Source organism: Rhipicephalus microplus, chromosome 8, assembly GCF_043290135.1.
Source record: "Rhipicephalus microplus isolate Deutch F79 chromosome 8, USDA_Rmic, whole genome shotgun sequence".
NCBI classification, from domain to species: domain Eukaryota; kingdom Metazoa; phylum Arthropoda; class Arachnida; order Ixodida; family Ixodidae; genus Rhipicephalus; species Rhipicephalus microplus.
Window position 1 is genome coordinate 97,638,647 of NC_134707.1, and position 24,962 is coordinate 97,663,608.

Sequence of the window (24,962 nt, forward strand, 5' to 3'; positions counted from 1 at the left end):
GTCCAACCTCCGGTTGGGGAGCTTGAAGCCTGTCGCTAGCCCTATTCTACCTTTGAGCTTTACTGCATTAGCGTTGAAGGTTTCGATGCCGGCTTTTTACTTTTTTCGCTAATTAAAACGGCCCTGCCCGTCCACCACATAATATGGTATCGAGACGTTGACGGAGCAGCACTCAGCCCTTCCAAGATGAAACTGTTTATTTGGCCGAACTTGTGGCCGGCAAATGGAAAGTCAGACAACAGTTATATGCAGTGTACAATGATAGTCATTAACTCAACGTTCGCCGGTGATAAAGTGAGCATCGCTGTAACATGCCGTTTTTATACACTGTACACCAAATTTTTTAGCGTTGTTCCTGGCACTCAAGCTCATTCTGGATAAAACATCACCTTTCGCGTTCTGTGTGTCATCTCAGCAAATTATACGCAAATAATTGATTGATATGTGGAGTTTAACGTTTCAAAACCATCATATGATTACGAGAGACGCGGCAGTGGAGGGCTCCGGAAATTTCGACTACTGGGGTTCTTTAACGTGAACCCAAATCCGAGCACACGGGCCTACAACATTTCCGCCTTCATCGAAAATGCAGCCACCGCAGCCGCGATTCAATTCCACGACCTTCGGGTCAGCAGACGAGTACGTTAGCCACTACACCACCGCGATGGGGCAGTAATCTCAAAGAAGCGTGAAGCTTTCGCGAAATTTTCACGAGACCTGCACAGCGCGTGACAGAGTTTTCGTTGGGGAAAGACCGATCAATATATTGTTTTAAACAAGATACGTGCAGTCCAATGTGATTATGAGATGCGGTGGATCGAAAAGTAGTAGGGTCCCCCCAAATTTAGAATCTAGAATCTTTTAGCGTGTACTTCAATATAAGTATACTGGTCTAAGTAATTCTCGCAGCCGCCATAGCCGTGATTGCATCCTACTACTTCCGTGTGAGCAGTCGCTCACCATGGAAACTAGACTATTGTGGCTAGTGGTTAAATAGAATGAAACTGCATAGCCGGGCTAATTACACTATTACAAACTTGGCCTAATGCATGAATATTGCTATCTCGACCTTTTAAATTACCATTTGCTTGCGGCGTAACAATAGTCAACAAAGGATGACAAACTTTATGACTGAGAAATTATGTTTTTCCAAAATAACCTTATGTAGTGTTCGCTACCCAACTTTTCTTAGTTTTAGGGATTGTTGCACTGGCTTTTAATTCACATTTTTTTCAGTTATTTTTTTATTTTCGTCTATTTCTCGAATTTATAATAAACGTTTTTAGCTTGATATATAAAAGCCATTTGCTTAGCGATTGTACCTAAGAGCAGCCCAATTGTCTTTAGATGCACACATATAAAGTACTTTTTCACATTTCCAATTATTCAGTACATGAATTCAAAAGATATCTACTTGAACCTAATGACACTGGACTGGCCAGACATCAAGTGCATCCGAGCAAAACCCGTGTTGAAGAACAAGACTGCTCAAACTTTGTCACAGACTATCCTTATCAAGATGGCGATCGGGGAGGTCATCATTTGGTGAGCTCTAATAATGAAATATGCCTAACCATTGTCTTTTCAATCCCCTTCAAGTTTATGTGACCAACTTTGTAGTCAAGTTATCTATGAAAGAAAAAAAAAGAAACGCGGGACTCAATGCTTCAAACGTGCGGTGAAAACATGATATCATAATACGAAGATAGTTAGATGAACACTCCAGCTATTTTTACAGTGAACATCAAAGCCTCTTTAAGGCTCCGCATGATTTAGTTGTAGTCACAAAATTGGCTCAAACGTCTTCTATTGAAACGTGAGTAAAAACTGGGCAGCGCTGTTGGCCATTTACGCTAAAGAGGAGGAAAAATGTGCCGACCATCTTCATCGCACGAACTAACCATGGGCGGGACAGTGTGTGAGAATAGCAATTTGGCGAAACGAGCACAACCTGCACATGTCTGGAATCAGCAGTGTTTGCAATGCCCTTGGGCTATAGGTGGCGCAACGTACAATCTAGGACGGCTGCCGAATTAAGAACAACCCGTGAACTCGCATAGGAAAAGATAGGACGCACGGACGTATGCCCCATGCTGCTTTCACCGGATGTACCTTTGATCATGAAATGAATGTATGTGGCACCAGAGTGCTTTACTGAACGATATTAACTACTAAATATTCACTACCTTCTTTCTTGCCGTAGTGCGAAGGGTGGTAGTTTCAGCTGATTGACCGTGAAGCAACGACCCTTTGTGTAATTCTTCACGTGCTACCAAAAACTGTGCGAACTCGAATTGATGTACGAACTGAACGGCACTCCTAGATTATTTGTGAAAAGCCTGCCTGATGAATTTGCCGAGAAATCGGCCACTAGCGAGTAGCGCGTCATCGCAGCTGCACGGGACCGAATGTACACCATACGATAGTTTGCAAACGTATTACGCCGTCGCTACTATTTGCGCTCTGAGCACCATGAAGTTGGTTATACAACGCAACACAAGCAGTGAACTTCCCATTAGCAAGCACTTGTGGGACAGCCATGATGAGAATCTAACAGTGTGCAATTTACAGCACACGAATGATGCAGTTGTCATCAGCGCGATCACAACAAGCATATCGAAATACACGCGTACGCTTTTCGCGAAGTTGAAATAATGAAAATTCGTTGAACGACAACGTCGTTCGGACGGTACCGGTGAAAGGCGAAAGTTAGCCAAGAGGCGTGGACTTTAGTCGTAACTGCACCTTTCGTTGCTCTAACCTTTTCGCTTTGCTGCGTGAGCTCGAATGTGTTGGCATCATGCGAGGCTTCGTAATATCCACTGTATATGGGACACATGCAGTGCGCAAAAACATGCTTTTTGTTTTGAGCTCACTTATGGATTGATTGAATTGTGAGATTTAACGTCCCAAAACCACAATATGAATATGAGAGACGCCGTAGTGCAGGGCTCAGGAAAATCGACCACCTGGGAATCTTTACCGTGCACCCAAATCTGAGCACACGGGCCTACAAATATTCCGCCTCCATTGAAAATGCAGCCGCTGCAGCCGGGATATGCACCCGCGACCTGCGGGTCAGCAGCCGAGTACTTTAGCCACTAGAGCACATTTGCGAGGCTGTTTTGAGCTCACTGAAGGATATTGTACACTAAATACAACCATTGTGGCTTATGAGCGTGAAAAACTTGAACGCACAAAAGACGCGAAATGCAACTCGCTGCTCGTGAATTATAAGCTGATCGTTCACCGCCACTGCCACTAAAAAGTCACAGCTTTGCCGCCAAGGTGAAGCAATGAATGCGATAGCAACAAAGGAGAAAGTCACGCACCCGAATGCAAGCACATCGAAACGTTCACCACATTTCTCACGCACAAATTACGCACAGAACCTACTCACACGTACAGATGAGCGCTAATCAGCGTGTCAGCTGTTGCTTCACTGTGTCTGAAAAGTGTGCCTTTTTGTAAACGGAGACTGTGCAACGATTTCAGTGACCTTTTTGCGTTCAGTAACTAAAAAAAATCCTTCCAGTGAAAGCTGGAGGGCAGCCATGGCGTACGATCCCCCCCCCCCTCTAGATAACCGCAAGCGAGTTAGCGCCCATCACCGTCCTCTCAGCGCGGAAAAAAGGAATTGAAGGAAGGCGTGGTGCTAGAAGACTTGCTGCACTTTTTTTAAGTTTGGAACATTGCCCTTCCTGTTGCCCCGGGTCGGGCACCACTCTGCTTAAGGTGTCACATGCAAGAACATATAGGACGAGACTGCCAGGCTTCCCACACTGGTGGCGACTGTATGGACATGAAAGTCAAGATTACGCCAGGCGTCATGCCAGAGTAACACACACCTCACTGCGAACAGACGACGCCCAAGCAAATTTAATACACTCCGAGGAGGTTGAGAAGTTGGCCTCTGCCCGCAACTTCATGGGATGTGACGCAAACGTTCAGGCGACTGGAGAAGAGACAGACTACGTACCAACGCAAGGTGGCAAGGACTCAACGAAGGAAGCAGATGAGTTGGCTTAAACAGCCGGCCAGCAGGATATTCAGTCAAAGAAGACACGGGCACCAGTGGCGAGATGGGTACACCAAAAGCCAGGGCAAGGTATACGGAAGCGACCGTGAGATGTGGAATGCGCACCCGAGTGGAAAGCACGGAACGTAACCTGAAATGCCCGGAGCGTCTGTGGCATCGCATCGCGGGCTCTATGAGTGAAAAATATGTCCTAGAAACCTGGTCGCTGTCATTGTCATCGGTTCGCGGTTCGGGGACAGAATCAAGACGCGTGAAACCCTGGTTTTCTCACTGCACGGTATACGAGACATGGTAGGCGCAGTATGGTAGTTTCATCCTTATCATCAAAGTGACTAGCATGACTAAGCTTCTACGCATTGGTACTTCTGAATGTATGTGGCCTAGGAGCGCGTCCCAAACAGTACCAGTTGAAATGCCTGATGCACTAAAACGACCTTGACTTGCTCGCGGTCCAGGAGACAAAATTTAGTACTGAGGACGTGACTGATACCTGGGTATCACAATTTTCATTCTAGTGAAATGCATGTACGAGCCATGTGGTGGAAACATCAGCTGGATGTATCATTTTTAAATGCGAAGAATTTCTTAGCGAACTTTGAGCGTACTATCTATCTAGCCACCTACGACTTTTAGCTCTCCTGGTAATTTCGATAATGGTATCAATACTAAACTTGGTATAGCGTAACAAGACTGTACGAGCAACATATTCGATTAGTCAGAATACGAAAATCTTAAATTGTATGTCATGAATGTCGTGATTTCATGTCACTGCAGCTCTTCCGGTGATTTTGTTCACATGGCATGGTGCTAAACTGCTGTGGTATGACAAGATTGGGTGGCGAACAAAAGCAACAGACCCTAACATGAAAATCATAATGTGCGACTCATGTAAGAACATGACTACATGCCACGCTCATGATGTGCTCACAGTCGTTTCGCTAGCATCACATATGCCAAATTTGGTATTACGGTACATGAATGGACGAGTAACACATGATACTGGTGCAAACATGATCAACATGAGATGCGTGTCATGTAACAACAGGACTACATACTACGCTCATGATGTGCTCGCGGCCATTTCGCTAGCTTCACATATGCCAAATCTTGTGTTACGTGACGCTAACATACGACATAAGTAAATGACCCAGCCAAACATGATAATCACGACATGCGTGTCATGTAACAACTTGACTACATGCTACACTCACGATGCGCTCGCGGCCATTTTGCTAACTCTATATATACCAAATTTGGTGTTACGTGACGTCAATGGATGATAATTCATTGACGTCACGTAACATGATAATGATAATCCAAACAAGATAATCCTGACACGCATGTCATTTATACGAAAATGACAACATACCACGCAGCGTGCTCGCGGGCGTATCACTAGCTCTACGTACACTAAATTCGGTATCACGTGACGTGAATAGATGATGAAAGTAAACGACAAGTACGAACATAATATTCCTGACACGGAAGGTATGTACGGCATCATTTACCTCCATCTCGTAACGTTGTGCTGATTTTGAAGTGGCATATCAACCTTTCTCATTCGTGCTTCGCATATTATCGATTCCCAGCGTATATGCGGGATCTGCCAATTTTTTTTGTTCACGCACTCTCTTGGATTTGTAGTAGAAGTGATAACTTGCTTACACGAGTGTTTTGTTTTGTGCGACAATTGTTACTGGAACACAAAATTAAAGATAGGTGTGTATAAACACCTATAGATATGAGAGACAGATGTCTTTTTTTTAATTGTAAGCGTGCTTTGAGTGTCAGAGATGTGCGATTCTGTTGGGTGACTTGAATTGTGTTCTCAGCCAAGGTGATCGTACGTATACTGTTAAAGTAAGTGATCAAAGGGTTGAGTTTCTTAGAGATAGCCTTGACAATTTATTTTTGCATTACGTGTTTCTGGTTACGAAGAGTGATTTATACGGGGAGTTTAACAACACAAAACGTTTATGAAGAGTGGTAGTCGCCAACACTTCACACATTTTCAAGGCTCTAGTCACGCACGACCAGATCGACCATATGTTTGATCTGAGAATTGGCAAACGTCAGAGCTATGAAGTTTATGATGTTTCCTTCAGTGATAATTGCTTAGTCTTGTTTAGGATAGAACAAAAGTGAAAAAAGTTGTATAGCAAACACGAAAACTGAATACCAAAACATTTACTCATGAAAAGCTTGGTGATAAGACAAAAAAGGAAATCAAGTATTCTTCAAAACACGCAGAAAGGAGTGCGACTAAAGGATGAGAATCATTTATGCAAAGATAAAAATGATGGCGATTGAGTGTTGTCGCCAGTATCAAGCTCAAAAACAGGAATGCAAGGTCCATGTAGAGCTAAAGTATTTGTTGAAAATTAAAACAGAAAATCCGCTCTTATTTACACATTAACTGCAGGTCACAATTAACAAAATTGAGTGCCTTGAACAGAGTAAATATAAAGGGTCAATTGTATAAAACATAATGCGCACAAGAGCAGAGAAATAGCTTATTGGTGAAGGCTAGCCAAAACGAGCCTTGTCAGATGAAAACGCATACACTTGAGCTCACAACTTACTAGAGATATTATTGAATGATAAAATATTTAGGATACATAAAGTTATCATGAATGCTTTTGAAAGCTATAGTACTTTTCAGAATTTTTCGCTTATTGTGAAGCAAAGGAGCCGGGTTTTGTACAGGAGGTCTTGATAAAAATGCTAACACGTAATGCTGGGAACACAAATCTATTAGAAATGTCTATTAGTATAGGACACAATGAGAGGGCTATCGAAGATCTTTGCATGGGCAAGTAGCCTGGTCTTATGGCATTATTACCGCCTTTTAAAAAAAGCGTTTAATAAGCATATGGCCACAGCATTGTATAAGGTTTGTTTAGAGTCTTAGGTCGAGGTACTCTGCCTCTATCATTTAATCGTGCCCACACTGTAGTGATTCCTAAAAGAAAATAGCAACACCTTTTACGCAAAGTAACGCGATACAGGTCAATTACCCTATCAAACGTTGAATATAAGGTAGTAATGAAAGTGCCGGTTAGGAGGCGGCAAGGAGTGATACACAAATTGATCGGGCCGCATCAGACTTGCGGCATCAAGCGTAGGAGAGTATTCACCAATACTCATGTTGGCAGGAGTATTTTGGAGTATTGTGACGCTGCACATCAGAAAGTAGCCATGCTACAGATTGCTATAAATGAACGTTTCCACATGTTCTACACAGTATACCCTTTAATCTAGCTGAGCACGTAATTCTTGATGCGATCACATGAAAAGGTATTAGAATGGCATACAAAAGTTGTACTACAAATTTATTGTGAATAGAGGACTCTCACAGTGCATACAGGTTTTTTCCTTCATGTGCCAGGGGTGTCTTTCGAGTCCTTTACTTTTTGATATATTTTTGAAACCACTGTGTAAGAAAGTGATTTACCACGCTGAGATGAATATTTTCAAGTTGCAGTCATGTGAAGCGCGTGTTTTGGCATACGCAGATGATATTGCCTGTTTGTTTTTGCTGTTGATACAGAAAGTGTCACTTAGTTATTAAGAAACACTGAAAGATTTTGCGACACATGTGAAGGTTTATTGAACAAAGAAAAACGTTTCGGCAAATCCCACGTGCCTGGGAATCGACGTTATGCGAAGCATGCGAAGGGAAGGTGAACGTGTTACAATTTTTTTCATTGAGCGACACGTCAAGAAATGAAGCTGAATATATATACAAATCTTTCACGCACAGACATATGCTGAAGAGTTCCATATGTTAATATAACCAGTTTTTTGCACTTGCGCAACTATGTGAACTGAAATATGCGTATTAACGACACCACAATCTGATATGAAGTGCTGATGTTCCTGAAGAAGCTGGCCCATACACTGCTACATAAATCAACCTCAGTGCATAGTACTTAACCACAATTGACACTAACACGATGTGATGGCTGTATCGGTGGAGTACATATGTAATGTTTATAAACTTGTGTAGGCAGCACTACAATGACTGTTGACGTTTCACGACGATAAGCGTGTTTTTTTGAAAAGTGGTTTTGTGACCTGGCCTAGGTTTGAGGTAAAATTTTTCACTCCCATGCAGATACTTGGGTTTTGTTCCAGAAGGCACCCTGACGTTTTTTTTTTCTTTCTATTCGTCGGGTTGACGCTACAAATGTCGGGTATTTCTTGACGCTGGCGCGTGAAAATTACCTAAGTACGTTCTCGTCGTTCGTGGGTAGATAGTAAGTGTCAATCAACTGTGGCACATACCTGTCCGCGGCCATGTGCCACTGTCTGGCGGGAAGTGTTTGACGGCTTACATTACCGAATTGTGTCACTATTCATGTCTTGACCAGCGCATCATATTCGTCAAACCATCGTACCATCCCATGCTAATTTTGGTTCACGCCAAGTTGAGGGGGTGACCACAAGGGCACCCAAACTTAATCGGCTAGATAAATAGATACGCTTATTGTCACTGAAGTTTGCTGAAAAATGCGCCGCATTCAAAAGCGTGAGTTTATGGGAGAGTAATTGGGACCTGAGGCCCAGTTTTTTCGGAAATATACAGCGGATCACGACCCCTAGTCGTTACCTAGAAGTGTAATTGAACAGGTATTAACCCCCGTATTCAGAAACGCTAGTTGACTTGAACTTCACTTGCAATCGCCTTCGATTGAGCGCATTCGCAACGCGTCTCGGCGTTTGTGTTACCTTTGCACGGCCTAAAGACAGCGCGTTCGAAACGCGTTTGTGCTGCAGTGAAATCCGTGACAAGTCAATATCAAGTCAAACAGCATTTCTGAATATGGGGCTTGAGACAGTGCAGTGTTTTGGCTAGAAAAGGTGGAGGAACAGCGTGAGGCAACTCAAGGTTGGGGCGGCCTTAGCTTATCAATTTTTTCTTGGTCAGCTGTATGTAACTTGTTTTTGGTTGCTAAAGTTATGCACCTTTTACAGGCACTTAGTTGTACGCGTAAAAGCATCCATAAGATTCACAGGATGTTTGCCACGTTCACCAGAAGCTCTACATGAGAGAAGACATCTAGAACGAACTTGTTTCAGCGTGTTAAGCAAAGATGGCTGTCTCTGAGACGCTTTTTTAAGCTCTTTATTTTACAAACAGTGTTTTTACACCACATGCCTGACATTTTTGTATCCTGAGACACAGGAGGACACACAACTTTTCACCGTTTTCGTGCGAAGTTGTGTTCTCATGTAGTTTTTTTTAAGGGCAATGTTTTGGATAAAGTGCCTAACGAAAGTAAATGAATGAATGAATGATCTTTATTGCACTCATATCTTTTACAAAATAACACAAACTGTATGATCCCATAGCCGAAGGCTAGTGCACGTCCCATTGAAAGTATACATAAGTGAAACTGTAATAGTTCTAATTAAAAATAAAAAGAAGTAAACAATTCAAATTCGGTATACAAGAAGTAATGTTTATCCGCTAGCAACAGTCACATGAATTCAATTGAACATTAAAAAAGGAAAAGTACATATCTTGTAGTAAACACAAATATTTGTGTTTGTGGCGTACAGACCTAAAGTGCCGTACAGACCTAAAGTAGTGGCGTACAGACCTAAAGAATGATACTTGTAGTTGCAAGTATCAATTGTAGTTCTCTTATATGGCTTAATATAGAGAACAAGGGTATTAAAACATCTTTCAAAGAAAACATCGTTCAAAGAAAACACTAAACACATAAAGGGCAATATATATACATAATTAAAACATCTTTCGAAGAAAACACTAAACACATAAAGAGCAATATATGTACATAATGAAAAATTACAACCTAAAGTATCAGTCAACTCAAGCAGAGAAAATTGCTTCAAAGTAGTATTTTTTCAATGATCTGGAAATGTTCCGGGAATTTTTTATATAACGCGGTATGCCATTACGAAATTTCACTCCGGTATATATGAACATAAAACGCCTTATGAAAGACTCAATACAGAATATTCTTCCTGTGGCCCTTTCACCGTTCATTGTATGAGAAATTATTGAGAGAAGACGTACTAAAACAAGTGAAGAACTTGCGGACACCACCCAATGTTACAGTTTTCTTTTTCAAGATTCATACGGGAACGTTGTCCGTGAAAGCATGGATTTAAGAGAGAGGGATGTATGTACCACAGGGTAGCAGCTGTCGCCTGTGTAAAAACCATAACATGTATTTATTGATAGTAACTTTGCCATTTTCTCTCTGGACATTAAACAGAGAAATTAAAAAAATACCCCTTACTCCACATCAAATACGTTTTTTTTGCCTTGTCAAAGTTTTGTGCAACATCTGGACGTTATTTTTTTTACTTAGTCTTCATTATGTTTGGCGTAGTATGCTATTGTACAGACACCGTGATGTAAGAGTTATATCTGTTCTTGAGTGTTTCGTGGAAGCTGGTAAAGAAGTGTGAGATTTGTATAAAACTACCGACTATGTTGAACATGCGGTATTCCGGCTCATGAGAGGCTAGTTCGCGAAACGTCCACCACGTGGCGCATGACTTTGAACCCTCCCACTCGTTCTCGCATTTCTCCTCCCACTACCAAGCAGACGGGCTACGAGAGGAACGCGCAGAGTGCAGAACAGGTTTTCCCAATGCCTGCCCTTTCAGCAGGGATACTGCACCACGGAGTCATCCGCCGAGCCCTCAACCCCTTTTCCCCGTAGGGGGAAGAATAAAAAAAATACACACTCAGGCATGATGAGGGAGAGACGCGCCACAAGAAAAACTAACTGCTGCGCTGAGAGGGGTGAACACGCACAAAAAAGAAACAAAACAAAATATATTAAGAAGTGAGGAAACAGCGCTGGACACTGGACGTTGAAAGGACGACAGACGTCCTTTTGTCTTCCCGTTTTCAGCGCTGCTTTTTCACGTCTTAATCACATAGCAACCAGCAAAGTAGACACGCTGCATTAAACTAGAAACAGAGGGGCGTTGGGTGCAGCACAGGAAATAAACGCACAGCGGGTACGGACCTTAGAAGGGAGTATAGAGGTCGGCGTCACTGAATTTTTTCACGTGGCAATGTTTTTTTCTAAATCTGTTCGCAATTTCTTACCCACTTGATCGTGTTTGTATTGATGTAGGTTGTTCTCAATTCTGGATGTTGAAGAAATTTTCAATCCCATAATTATTACAATCTTGTGATAATTCACTACCTTCAGCATGAAGTTTAGCGGGCAGTTGGGCTGCAGTAAATAAATATTGTGCTATAGTGTTGTTGTTTGCGCTCTCATTTCGTTTTGAGAACTTGTATACTTTCACTCTGCTGAGCTCTGCCAATCTTTCCCGCATTTAAGCGCTGAAGCCCTTTTAGAGAAACCGGCGCAAAAGCCGGAAAAACACAGTGGCCGACGTGCCATGCGTCTGAGAGTAGAGAAGGCACTGGTTTTCGATACACCTTGTTCTCTCTCCTGTAACCACTCATTGAGGCCAAGAATAGCGCACCTGCCACCAGCAATACTGATCGTGGTGAGTGAGCTCCTCACTTTCCCCTCTGAAGTGGTAGATAGCCAAATGACGTCTTCCAGTTCGATGTCTAGCTCTTCTGTTAAAATATTTAAGGCATTTAGGGTGTTTTTAGCTGCTTTAAGGTGTTAAGTTGTTTAAGCTGTTTCAAGGTGCGTGCCGTTCAGTGTAATCGGGAGTAAACACGTACTTTCTGCGACGCGGTTGTTACCAGTTATCTTGCCTCCTCCCCGATTACACTGAATCGCACACAACTTGAAGCAGTGAAGAGCTGAGCCTTGAAGGTTCCTTCAACCGGAAGTGCTGTAGCAGACGACGCGCCGTTTTTATATCTACCTATTCTTTCTGACTCATGAACGGTTCAGGAGTAGGCCGGTGGGCCAGCAAGTAGTCCTCTGTGCCCGTGCCAGGGTGGACTACTTCTGTCTTAACCTACTAATTCCTCTCCTTCTCTCTTTTCATATCCCCTTTATACCCTTTCGACAAAGCGCTAAGCCGTGACCCCAATACGAAAGGCACGAACAAGCGTCTTCGCATTTCTTTTCCTCTAATGAATGACCACTCATATTATATATAATCTGGACCGGCCATGCACGGCTTCGCAGGCTGAGAAATTTTTTTTCTAGCTCAGTTGAGTTCCTGACTTCATTAACAGTTTAAATATGTGCATTCACGGAGAACCTATAGTACACAAAGAAGTCACGCCCAACCAATAATACTTTTTGTATTATATTAACTGGTAATATATTAACTTTATAATTTCCGCTTCGATGATTATTTAAGGCCTAAATGATATATTTCACAACCAAGTAATTAGGGCTCTGATATTGTACATTGTTTTTATCTGATGTCAGAGACAGGTGTTCTGCAATATGGCGGCCAGCGTGACTTTTTATCACATAGAGTGTCAGTTCAGCCAATGACTTAGAGTCGGTCGGTCCCTGCGTTGTTTTGTGCTTTCCTCGCTTTGTTCTGTTCACCCGCTGTGTCGAAGAGGCAAAGGAGAACACAAAGCAAAGCGCTGGAGCACCGGCACTAATTTAGAATCGCGGTAACATGGTTTCTTGCTCCACGCATCTTCATATAACCCAGCTTCTAGTATAAGCCTTCAGAGCACCTTCTACTTTGCCTATCAAGTTAGCAAGACTAGCGTCCTAGTCTCTACGCCCTGGAGTCTCTGCGCTAGAGACTGCGAAAAGCAACAGCAATGTTAAGTGGTTTTCGGTCGTGCTGAACCCTCTTTTTTCACTCGTCTTTGATTTTTCATTGCTCGCAGTTTAGCGCATTTTTAAGGCAGTCAGAGAACCATGTTTGATATAGAAATACCCGGGAGGGGAGACGATGGGTACAATGGGTGAGAAGAAGTAAGACTAATTTCCCTTGTCATTCATCTTAGGTGAGCGTATGAGGAACCCCATGAGATTTATTTTAAATATTTAGCATATTAGTCAATACGGCACAACGTCCAAGCTTCGTTGTCCTAACGTGGCTACTGCGTAAAATTGCACGCTAAATGTGGAAACTCTATTGTACCCGATTTAAGATGTGTTCAAATGAACTGCTGAGATCTGTGTGGATGGCATATTCGTCCATAATGCGTGTCTGTCTTGCAAGTTGATACTGTGAACGAATTGCAGTAAAATAGATAGGTGGGCGAGTCAGAACTGATGTAAATTGAAAAATTTTCAACGCGAACAGGGCAGTTCTTTGACAATACTGCCATCATGCACAAGCATAGTGATAGAAGGGCACGAGAACTCGCGGGAGCGTACTTCATAAAATATGCGGGAGATGTTTGCATATTTGAGCCGTCCGTTTGCCTTTCAGAATGGGAGTTACGTAAGCCTAATGCATTGAATTTGAATTTTAATTCAATAAAACTTCAGTTGATAGCCAGCGCCTGTGTTGTGTAGTTCCTTATTTGTGCTCCGTCCCATTCGCGCTGAAAAAGTTTTCAATGTGAACAAACACAATTAATGCATCAAAGCGTTCTCATTAAAGTGCGTGTTCCTGAATAAAGTCCCCGATGCAGTTTCTAGAGCACTCTGCGCTTAGTACATTCTTAGTTTACACTGCAGGACGTCATAGCTGTCAACAATACGCGTGAAAATGCTGTTGAACAAAACTATGACTTCCTCTTGTACCAACATTGCTCAAGTCACGTCCCTGTGAGACCACCTGTGAGGTAGAAGGTATAAAACAGCGCAAACACATGGACTTGCGGAACGATATGAATGAGCCTATAGAAATAAATCCAGTGCATGCGTCAATAGTACTTTTCTTGCAACCTTCTCTTTGTGCGGTTTTTATCGTCCACCTTGTATCAAATCCAGCTCGCCCAATTTTTAGTGCGAATTGAGTCCTAGATAGAACGAAAATATTCCGGAATAAGCGAAATATTTTCATAGGTTATTTTCATTTTATTTATTGTACCGTCAGAATCAAACAGGGCATTAGGAGAGGTGTACGTTACAGGTTACAATCAGTAGTTTGCACAGCATAGGTAAAACATAAATGTGCAATACAGAGAAAAAAGTGAATATACCATTACAAAGTATTAAATCAAGATAAGTTATACAATGAATAGAAAAGCAAGAAAAACAAACATACACAATATGCAGCAAAATAAATGACAATCTACTTAGCAATGCTGCTTAGTGCAACACTTAACAAGGAGTTTTCACTAATACATAAAATATTTTTGGGAAGGTGGTTCCACTGTAGTGACGTGCAAGAAATGCATAATTGACAAAATGTGTTGGTGCTGCTAAAAAGAGCATGAAACTTATTAATGATCAATGCAACGCGATACATAGTGCGTATTATGAATGACCATGCGTGACATGCAAGGTTGTGTGGTAAAATACTTTTCGAAACAATGGAAAATTGAAGATTTCACACCGGGCTGCAAGAGACGAAAGTGATAGGCTAGTTTTATGGCTGTTACGCTGGGAGTTGCGTTATGAGTAGAAAGAATAAAACAGGCGGCGTTATTCTGAAGTAGTTCTAATGCTTTAACGAGATTAGTGTTATTAAGGTTCCAGACTGATGAGGATGATGCCAATTTTGGACGTATACTGGTCTATAGTGTAATAATTTTAAAAAGTCAGCAGCATCAAAAACGTTTCGCCTGAGGGAGCCAAGGGTGTGGTTAGCATTGTTAATTTTATAATTGATGTCTGTTGTCTAAGCAAGATTAGTTGTGACATGAATTCCTAAGTATTGTATGAGGTTACTTGATCTCAAGAAAGAATATTTATGTAGTATACCTGGGAACAGTTAGATGATCTATATACATGTATAACTTCACATTTATTATTATTTAGTTCTATTAGCCACAAGCTGCGCCAGTTAGATATTATATTTAAATTGGAGTGTAGGCCGCGATTGCAATAGTCGTTTGAAGTAATTTCTGTAAAAGTATCGCAATCAGCAAAAAGATGCATGTTAGAATTACTACAGAGGTTAGGTCAATTATATATAATAGAAACAACAAGCGACCGAGGACCAACTCTCAGGGCGCTCTCATGGCAACATGGCGCATTTATGAATTGTAGCTGTTAGCGGTAACGTATTGTAACTGATTAGCAAGAAAGCATTCGACCTACTTTATTAGGTTAATGTCAAGATTTAGGTTCCGTAACTTGTGGATGAGAAGTTTATGCCACACTTGATCGAATGCTTTTGCAAAATATAAAACAAATGCAGTCAGCGGATAATGAACGATCAAGAATTAGATCGGGTACTTAGTCTCGCATGATTATGATTTCCTAAAACCATGTTGTGGAGGTTAAAAGAAGGTGTTAATTTTAAGAAAAAACACGTGCTCGTAAGAGAAATGGGGCGATAGTTGGTTGTTAGGCTTTTGTTACCTGATATGAGAAGTGGGACTACCTCCCCTACCTTCCAGTAATAAAGTAAAGTACCTGTGTAGAGTGATAAGCTCGATAGAATGCAGTCTATAGTAAAAAATTCACACGCAAAATACAACACAGCTTGTTTGCTATAAGCAATCATGTTGTGAAACTGTATTATGATCGATTTACGCAATGTACGTGTCTAACAAATACAAATATTGTGAGACATTCATTGTGCACACATTTGAAATGAATGCGCGAAAAATCAAACATGAAAGCCACCACAATATGTGTGAAACCTATATACATATCCTGTTATGAATATAAGAAATTCTGGCGCGCAATAATTTACAAACTATACCTATAAATAGATGCAAATGCCAAGATTATAACACAAGGTAGGTACATATGTTCAAGCACAGTATTCAGTAATAAATGCACTTTGTATACATTCAAACAGAAGGTAAAAAATAAAGTATTCACAAGTACTTTCCTTTCTTGTCCTTACCAAGGCTCAGCAACAATTTTCTCTTTATGAGATAGAGCCCATCACCAACCAGGCATTGCCACTACTCACTTCAGCTGCAAAAATCGCACAGAATTCTGGCGTAGGCAATGCTGGGATTGGGGGGGGGGTGCTTGTGTACACGTACACATATAAATAGATGCACCAGCATGCATAAGGAACAGTAAAGCCTCCCCTTGAAAAGAGTACAGCAAACAAATAAAAAAGAAACCAGTAAATAAATATGGACCATTTTAAAATAAATGCTTAAAGCAGCTACAATGTGATGAAAGCTTCATGAAAATTACTTGTGTTTGCAAAAGCCTACACAGTAAAAATTTTTACACCCAGAAGAGTGTAAATGAGCTTGTCCCGTGGACGACACCCTAAGGGTGTTAATTCAGCACCTTCCAAAAAAGGTGCTTTACCATGCACCCTTAGAATAGGGTGTACATGTAAAAAAACTGTAGGGTGTTAAAAAAACACCCTTAAGAAAGGGTGCCTTCGATGTCCATCACTTTTTTAGCACCCTCTGAGGAGGGTGCGAGAAGGGTGCACAAGGGTGTTGAGTGCCCATGGCAGGGGTGGCAACTACTGCCACCAATAGATACCAGCATGCACTGATTAAACACTACTTGAAGAAAGTGGTCCTGTTTATCGATGGTGCACCACCTGTCGAGCTCCATTCATTGCGTGTGGGCAAAAATATAAACGCGTACAATCGTGTATGAACTTGTGCTGGATCTATATATACTTCAGTGTATATGCATAATGTGCGTTACAGAAAATGAAGCCTTGCTGCCCTTGCATATTGCGTTTATTTAATAGGCAAATAAAACATAAACTTTTCTTCTGCCACACAACTTTTTCACTAGATATACGTTCATGTATACGTACACTACACATGCAACACCTCAAATGTTTATTATATTTTTTCAGTTTCACTTTATTGACAATTCTTTGCAACATACAATTACACTGGTTTCAGTTTAGTATACTGCTTCATGTACATAGAGACTACAAATGAAATACACGTTATTATATCCCTATAATTCTTTCAGGTTTCTACAATCTCAGTGGTTTCCAGTTTAATACTCCTTCGTGTACACAATCGGTTAATAGGAATGAAATACAGGCAAATATATACTTATGATTCTTTCAAATATATACAATCACCATGATTTCACTATATACGCCTTCATGTACACAATCGTTCCCAAGAAGTGATGCACACAAAAAAATATATGGATAGTGTTTTCAAATGTATACAATCACAGTGGTTTAAGCTTTGTATTCCTGGATGTATAACAATTTGTTATGAGAAATGATGTACATGCAATCATATACGGGTTTTCGCACATATAACTTTAGCAGATACTTAAGAAAACAATACAATGATTAGAAACACAATATGCTAAAAACGAACACAAAACTGAGTCAGGACACACAAAAAACAAAAGAGGTAATGCATACTTATGGCTAATGACACAGCTGGGTCACTTTATGCCAAATGTCCCAGCCAATTTGGCAACCATCTCAAATGTATTCGAAAAACTCGTGCTGCATTGAAAATAGTGAACTTCTGGAATATTTAGGAGAGGAAAAATATTTGGTCACGTGGCTGCCTTCTGAACTTTCTGGAATGCCGTCTAGGTGTTGTATGTGAAAAATTTTATTTTAAAAGCACCGCTCCTTCTTTCCATACGAAACTCCGTCTACGTGTTACGTAACAAGAGCCTAATTTGGGAGAGTTGGTTCATCGTGGTTGTGTGCTAGTCACAGCGCGACAGCTTTAGGAAGAGACAGAAAGGACAGGAAAGAGCACAGACTGTCAACTGAATTTAATGAATGTGCTACAAGCGCTTTTATACGGAGTACAAGAACCGTGTTCATGCGCGACGACACGTGTGAGCACTACAAAATAACTTTAACTGTGAAAAGAATACTCCCTCTCGGAAAGGATAAGTGAACGTGTAGTGATGCACTGATCATTGGTTTACCTGATAAAAAATATTTCTACAAACGTTAAATTGGCAATAAGTAAACCTATTCTAGTGACGAATGGGGCAAGATTGATCATTCCTGTTGCTGTTTAGTACACACACTTTTGAAAGCTTGCAAGGGGTGGAAAAGAACACGCTAATGTCATATCTGGTGGCTATTTTTCTAGTTGTGAGACACGTGATGTGGTATAACATGCAAAGGTTTTGGTCATTCTTTTTTGTTGGTCCTGTCTTCTTTAACTTTACTTTCTGCAGGAGGGTTTTGAAAACGGGTGTGAAGATTCTGTTGGGATACCCAGCATCTTTTAGTCTTTTAATCTGGTTTTTAAGCCTGACCTCACCCTTGCGCTAACATGACTTCTGAAGGGTGGCCTGAATACATGTGGTATCAATTCCTCTTTCTATTAATTTTGAATGACCACTATCAAAAGGCAGAACATTCTTAGCACTCCTGGGCTGTTAGCACCAGCCAATACCCCAACAGCATCATCACACTTGTTTGCGAAACCCTCCTGCAGAAAGTAAAGTTAAAGGAAACAGGACCAAAAGAAAAAGAGAATGACCAATCACCTTTGCATGTCACAAGGTACTACGTACATAAGGTGTCTCACAATTTTAGGAAAAGAGCCAGCAGATATGACATTGTTGTTTTCCACCCCTTGCAAGCTTTCAAAAGTGCACGTACTTACAGCAACAGGAATAGTCAATCTTGCACCATTCGTCACTAGAATAGGTTTACTGAATGCCAATCTAATATGTATGAGATACCGCTAACACGTGGAAAAGTAAACATAAGACAAACTGGGCAATGCTTCAATGATCAAGCAAGACAGCATGCTTCAAATGTTAAGAAGGGCTATAGTAGTCTCATGGCCGGACACCGTAAAGAATGTAAGTGTAGTCCTAGGTTTCATAAAACACGGTTTTTGAAAAAAAAAGCAAGCAGAAAAATGAGAGATTTTAGAACTCTTTATCAGGAAGGCCAAGGATCAATGCATCAGTACACTTTCACTTATCTTTTCCGAAAAAGAGTATTCTTTTCTCGGTTAAAATTATTTTGTCATGGTCACACATGTGGTGTTGCAGATGAGCCCTGGTCTTGTGCTCAGTATAGAAACGCTCGTAGCACCTTCAATAAAATTCAGTTGACAGCGCTCTTTCCTGTCCTTTTTGCGATAAGATTTTTATTACAGAAAAGAATTTCATTTTCTTAGAGTTTAGGTATAATGATGAGTTTTCATTGTATCACAACATGGAGCAAATTGCATCTCAATACGGACAAAAATCACGATTTTCTGAAATTCGTGATATTTTCTCGTATATTTCAGCAGCTTGAGAGGTATAAAGATGGTATAAAGCTTGAGGTATAAAGCTTGAGAGGTATAAAGTGAATACTTACTCCACCTTCTGTGGAGTAAGTATTCACTGCTCAGATATTCATACAAAGTGCAATATTGCAATGAAAAATGCAAACATAACACTATTTGGCTTTATTCTTGGAAGCGAATGTGGCAAAAAAATTGCACAATTATTATTGAGCTTCAAATACCTTACAGAAGCACATTTACTTAACAGGTAGACCGAATCTGCTTTAGAAAAAATAAGCGGTAGTTTTAAAACAAAATTTTCCACAAACAGCACACAGACGGCATTATGCCAGGAAGTTATAAGCCAGCCACATGAACAAAACGTTTTTTCTCGCTGAAGTATTCTAGCAGTTCACTGTTTTCAACGCAGTAAGTCAGCACATTTTTTTTTCAAATACAATTCAGATGGTCGCCAAAGTGGCTAGGACGTTTGGCATGGAATGGTCCAGCTATATTTAAGCAAAATAACTTACACAAATAACAATATTTGTTCATCTACCATGAACACACTAGAAAAAGTTGTTCAGGCATTGTGACACTAAAATTTTCAGCGTCGTACTGCCTGAACAACTTCTTTGATAAACTCCAAACTCACGCCGAGAAAAAGCCGCTTAATCACGGTGGTTGTTAAAGGCCTTGCGGCCGTAGACAATGTTGAAAATAAAAAAAAATCAACTCATCAGTGCTGTCACTCCTTCCTTCTTCGTCATTACTGACACGGAAGATTTTTCGGTTATCCATGTGGAGGTTCAGGAAGTAGGCTTGCTCTAGGCTGGGTCCAGGGTAGACTACGCAGGACGTCAGCGGCACCCTCTCATCCTGTAATAAGAGCAAATATGACTTCTCATAAAAAAGTTTCGTGCTGTTCTGGCAGCACCATATATAAAGAATGTGTAGTGTGTATCCTTCGAAATGGCGTGTAATTGACATTACACTGAACTCGAAGCATACAACCCATACATTCCAATAATTTTGTATGATAAAGATAAGAGTTTTTCAGCATACAGCAAATTCCCGAAATGAAGTGAAGTGTAAGACTACAGCTCAAAAATGGCACTTACGAAAGCCTGAACTCACTTAAGAATCAAATTCCTTCTAGGGTAGTGAGCCAGTGTGAAAAACAATTCTTAAAGTACAACGTTTAGAACATGTAGCATTACTCAAAACGCACAAGAAACTTACCTCTTCATGTACAAACAGTGAAGACATCTCTGCTTTCTCTTTTACATGAGAACAAATGATCTTGGGCGTGGCACTAGCGAAGAGGTCTGCAAAAAAAAAAGTGAAAGATTTACTTACTTAAATCACGCCTCTAACAATCTGAGGAATTTTTACAAGTCACCAATCAGTGCAATTCTGACTGCCTCTATAAGGGCATCAAAAATGAACAATTTTCTCGTTCTTTCTACTCTCACAAGACGCTCCGTCAATGGAATCTAATCCAAATTTGACGCTGTGCTGCCTATTTGCCTGCTTTCTAGACGTAGGGCTGCGAAGATGTGTTTTGTGCACCTAATCTAGCACAGAAATTCGTCATCTATAATTCAATAATCTTAATTCATTGTAATTTGATAAATGATGTGATAGCTCGTCCAGTTTTTAAAGAGTTGCGGGCCTGCAATAGGCACTGCCTTGCACGTATGAAAGTACTTCTTTAAAAAAAAAATTCAAAGCTTGCTTTCAGAAAAAGCGTCTGGCACATTTCGACAACCAAGCCCATCCTCTGATGGCAATCAGGGGCACGCTATTAGCGATTATTGACTACGAGATTTACAAACGTAACCCGTGCCTAAATACTCAGTTAAACACAATCACGCAAGTAAGAGCGCTCGAACGACACCAACGCGCGCGGACACCGACTACGTTGCAGCAGCCATGACTTATGCTAGAGAAACCGCACATAGCTCCAACAGTCACGTATACTTTCTCGATTCTGTTATAACGCCGAACATTATCGCAGATGAAAGCGAAGCACGAAAACAGCAAACAGAAACGAGGGAAAACAACGCACGGCGATGGCCACAACAACGCGCCTTTGGAAGTCTGCTAGATCTTTCCCTGTTGCTGGTGGCACTTGTCCTAAATAGCTTAAAAGACCGAGGCACACGTGCTGGGAGCATCGCGGCATATCAGCACCTCCAACTATACCCTCTTTAAGCAAAAAAAAGCCATTTCGCACAGTGCGCCTTTGTACATAATTTTTGCTTTTTCTTTCTTTTTTTGCGCTTACACCTACAGAAGCACGTTGCACATATGAGTATTAATAGAAATGTTATTACGATGTAGCCCAAAGCACATCTTAAAACAATATCAATCACTTTGTGCAGTGTAGAGACAATGTGCGATCAGCAAGTAATCCCGCCCTTGTTAAGTGATCACATCACTCACTGTATGAGTGATGCAGGCACATACACAACATCGCGCATAGCAGTGTGAACTTGTTAAGTCCCACGTTTAATCGGGCATCTGCAACAGGCCCGCAAACGCATGCTGTTGTAAATGGCTGGCAGCCTACTTCGGCAGAGCTGCTGCAGGCGCCCAGCTAGCGCTGTATGATTACCATTTACGAAAACAGTACACTCACCGTTAACAGGCCCACGTTGTCCGTGTCCGCAACTCCATGAATATTCCTTAATCCGAGCGTCACTTCGAACACGGTGTCATGCGTGACCACCATTGAATATGCGCCTGTTCGCTAGAACACACACAGCGACCAAGACCCCCGACCAACGCAACACATTTGAAAGAATGATGAGACAGAGAGGGCAACACTGAGAGAGAGAAGGAGGAGGCACTGGCGGCGGCGTGGCGGCGCCGCAGCTGTCGACGTAGGTGTCCGGTGACGCAACTCTTTGCTTATCTACGCCGCCGTTGTGGGAGCAACGCTGGCCGGGTTGAGCGGGGGGGGGGAGGAGCGGCAAACCCGCCAAGACGGCGCCGAAAGGCAAACGCTATGGCGCATACGGCGGACGGCCGTTCAACGCGGAATGACTCCTTGTAAACCGCCACTCTCCTTCCAGCCAGTCGCCCAGCGACGCAGGTTATTTACCAGTCTCGGGTTCTTTGAGTATTTTGACGGAATACGATTGCAGTGGGCGAAAAATAGTGAAGCAAAACTTGCGCAAAACAAAGCGCACCATGGAATGGCCAGAAACAATAATTATTTTGTTTTCGGTGGCATTAGCGGGAGAGCATCGCTACACCTTTTTACAGAGAAATTTCTTTTTGCATTGTCTGTGTCAGGCGATTCCGCGTATGGTGCCGCAAACACTGAATGCGTAGTCGAAGCTGGAACAAATTAATCCACAGTAGCGGATGTTTAGAAGGCTTGTCTTGCACCACGAAACGTGGCGAGGTTGTTATAACAAACTTTTTGCTGACCACAAGATCAGCACATAATTCCATATGGTTGCCCAATGAGCTAGCTAAGCACCTGTAGCAAAGGCAGGGCACGTTCTTGTTAAACGTTGTTAATATAAACGATGGTTGTGCATAAGTGCAGTGACAGCTTTCCGTGTGAATTGGTCATAACCCACGTTTTCGAGCGTAGAAGCGCCTCAATGGAGCTAATCAGTTACCACAGCAAGTTCGTAAGCAATGATGAGGTACGAAAATGTGCAGCTGTTTTCCATGTACTGAATAGTTAGTGTACAGTGCTTTGACCACCGCCATTTCTTAAGCCACCTCCCATATAGACTCCCAGTCTGAACAGGTGTGGGACCTTAAACACTAAGAAGCAGTGCCCCCCCCCGCACACACACACGAAATTTGAGGGCGCACGGGCTGATGCACACGCATACTTATTCACAGGCGCACACACATACACGTATACACACATACGGCAACACACACACGCGACCGTAAACGCACGCATGCATGGGCATACACATGTGCACAGGCACGCTTAACACAAGCACGGACTCGCACATACACGCGGCACGCACACATGCACGGGTGTACACACAATCGCGCTTACACGCGAACACATGCGCAGGCTCACGCACACACACCCATACTCAGGCGAACATTATGTTCCTGTATATAATCCACAGCAAACATGTAGCTTATAACCAACGCTAAGGTGAGCTTTCGTAACGTGGATTGCAGTTAATTGCCATTATAGATGAAACGCGATTTGCTTCTGCTGGCATTCTGCTGTATTCGGAGAGCACCTTCACACATTCTAAGTCGATTTTGCCGTCATTTAACGCAAGGTCCACATACTCTTGCAGTAGCTACGCTGCTCGGCCGCCAATCCGAAGGTCGCGGGTTCGATGCCGGCCGTGGCAGTCGAATTCAGATGGAGGCGAAAAAGTAGAAGCCTCTGCACTGCGCGATATCAGCGCCCATTAAAGAACACCAAATGGTCAAAATCTCTAGAGCTTTCCACTACGACAACCCTCATAATCATATCGACGTTTTTGAGACGTGAAATACCAAATATTATAATTATGTGTTCTTCCTATGCTGCATATTCCATCTGATGAATCGTCACCTACACCCTTCTCAGGCACAAAAGCACCCTTAGAGCCTATTTTAGGGTGCTATCGAGGCAAGAACCCAAACAAATGGGTGCCTTTTTTTCAATCGACCATTTATTGGTGTTAAAGGGTGTTACAAAGGGTGATTTCTCGTAAAAGCACCCTTTTTACACCCTTTTGGGTGTAAAATTTTTTACTGTGTAGGCTATGTTACAGAAATTTATTATAAAAGCTTTAAGAACATCAGTGAATAATTGAACACCACGTGAAATTAGCTTGTACGTTTGTCATGCAACTTGAACATTTTTTTTTTCAAAATAAGACACTCAGCTGTGATCACCCACGTGTAGTCACTGGTCAAGTCATTATCCCAGGAGACAGCGGCATTCCCAGTCACTGGTTCGTTCGCAAGTTTTGAGCTGCTTTGCTATTCTTCTGAAGCATCTGGCACAGTTTTGATACTGATTTGATTTTTGGTAGAAATACCACTTGCCAGTAGTTCTGTCCGCTGTTCAGCGGCATTCATGTCTTCGATGCCAGTTGGTGATGTACCCTTTCGCTTCATTTCCTGGGCGCAGCGAGGCCTCTTCATGCGACTTTCTTGGGGCTTAAGATAGTGAAGTGTTTTGGCTAGAAAAGGTGGGGGAACAGCGTGAGGCAACTCAAAGATGGGGCGGCCTTAGCTTATCAATTTTATCCTGGTCAGCTGTATGTAACATGCTTTTGCTTGCTAAAGTTATGCACCTTTTACAAACACTTAGTTGTACGTGTAAAAGCATCCATAAGATTCACAGGATATTTGCCACGTTCACCAGGAGCTCTACATGGGAGGAGACTTCTAGAACGAACTTGCTTCGGCGTGTTAAGCAAAGATAGCTGTCTTTGAGACGCTTTTTCAAGTTCTTTGTTTTACAAACAGTGTTATTAAACAACAATCCTGACATTTTTCTATCCTGAGTTACAGGAGGACACGCACCTTTTCACCGTTTTCGCGCGAAGTTGTGTTCTCATGTAGTTTTTTTTTAAGGGCAAGGTCTTTGATGAATCGCCTAACGAAAGGGAAAAGAAAACGCCTTATGAAAGGCTCAATACAGAATCTTCTTCCTGTGGCCCTTTTACCGTTCAGTGTATGAGAAATTATTGAGAGAAGACGTTCTAAAACAAGTGAAGAACTTGCGGACACCACCCAACGTTACAACTTTTT

General features: G+C 41.8%; 1 protein-coding gene and 1 long non-coding RNA gene across 4 annotated transcripts in view; one reads left to right on the plus strand and one right to left on the minus strand.

The window, feature by feature from the left end:
- Positions 1 to 24,962, plus strand: part of LOC119185873 (uncharacterized) — a 67,537-nt gene that overhangs the window by 18,187 nt on the left and 24,388 nt on the right. For all 3 annotated transcript variants that reach the window (XM_075870690.1, XM_075870692.1, XM_075870691.1), the window contains exon 3: positions 1,391 to 1,545. In XM_075870690.1, coding sequence (XP_075726805.1) covers positions 1,391 to 1,545 — 155 coding nt within the window. The remainder of the gene's footprint in view (positions 1 to 1,390; positions 1,546 to 24,962) is intronic.
- Positions 19,881 to 21,922, minus strand: LOC142768678 (uncharacterized). Its single transcript, XR_012885389.1, has 3 exons — positions 21,862 to 21,922; positions 20,460 to 20,545; positions 19,881 to 20,096 (listed from the first exon to the last, which is right to left on the minus strand). It is a non-coding gene; the product is annotated as an uncharacterized LOC142768678 (long non-coding RNA).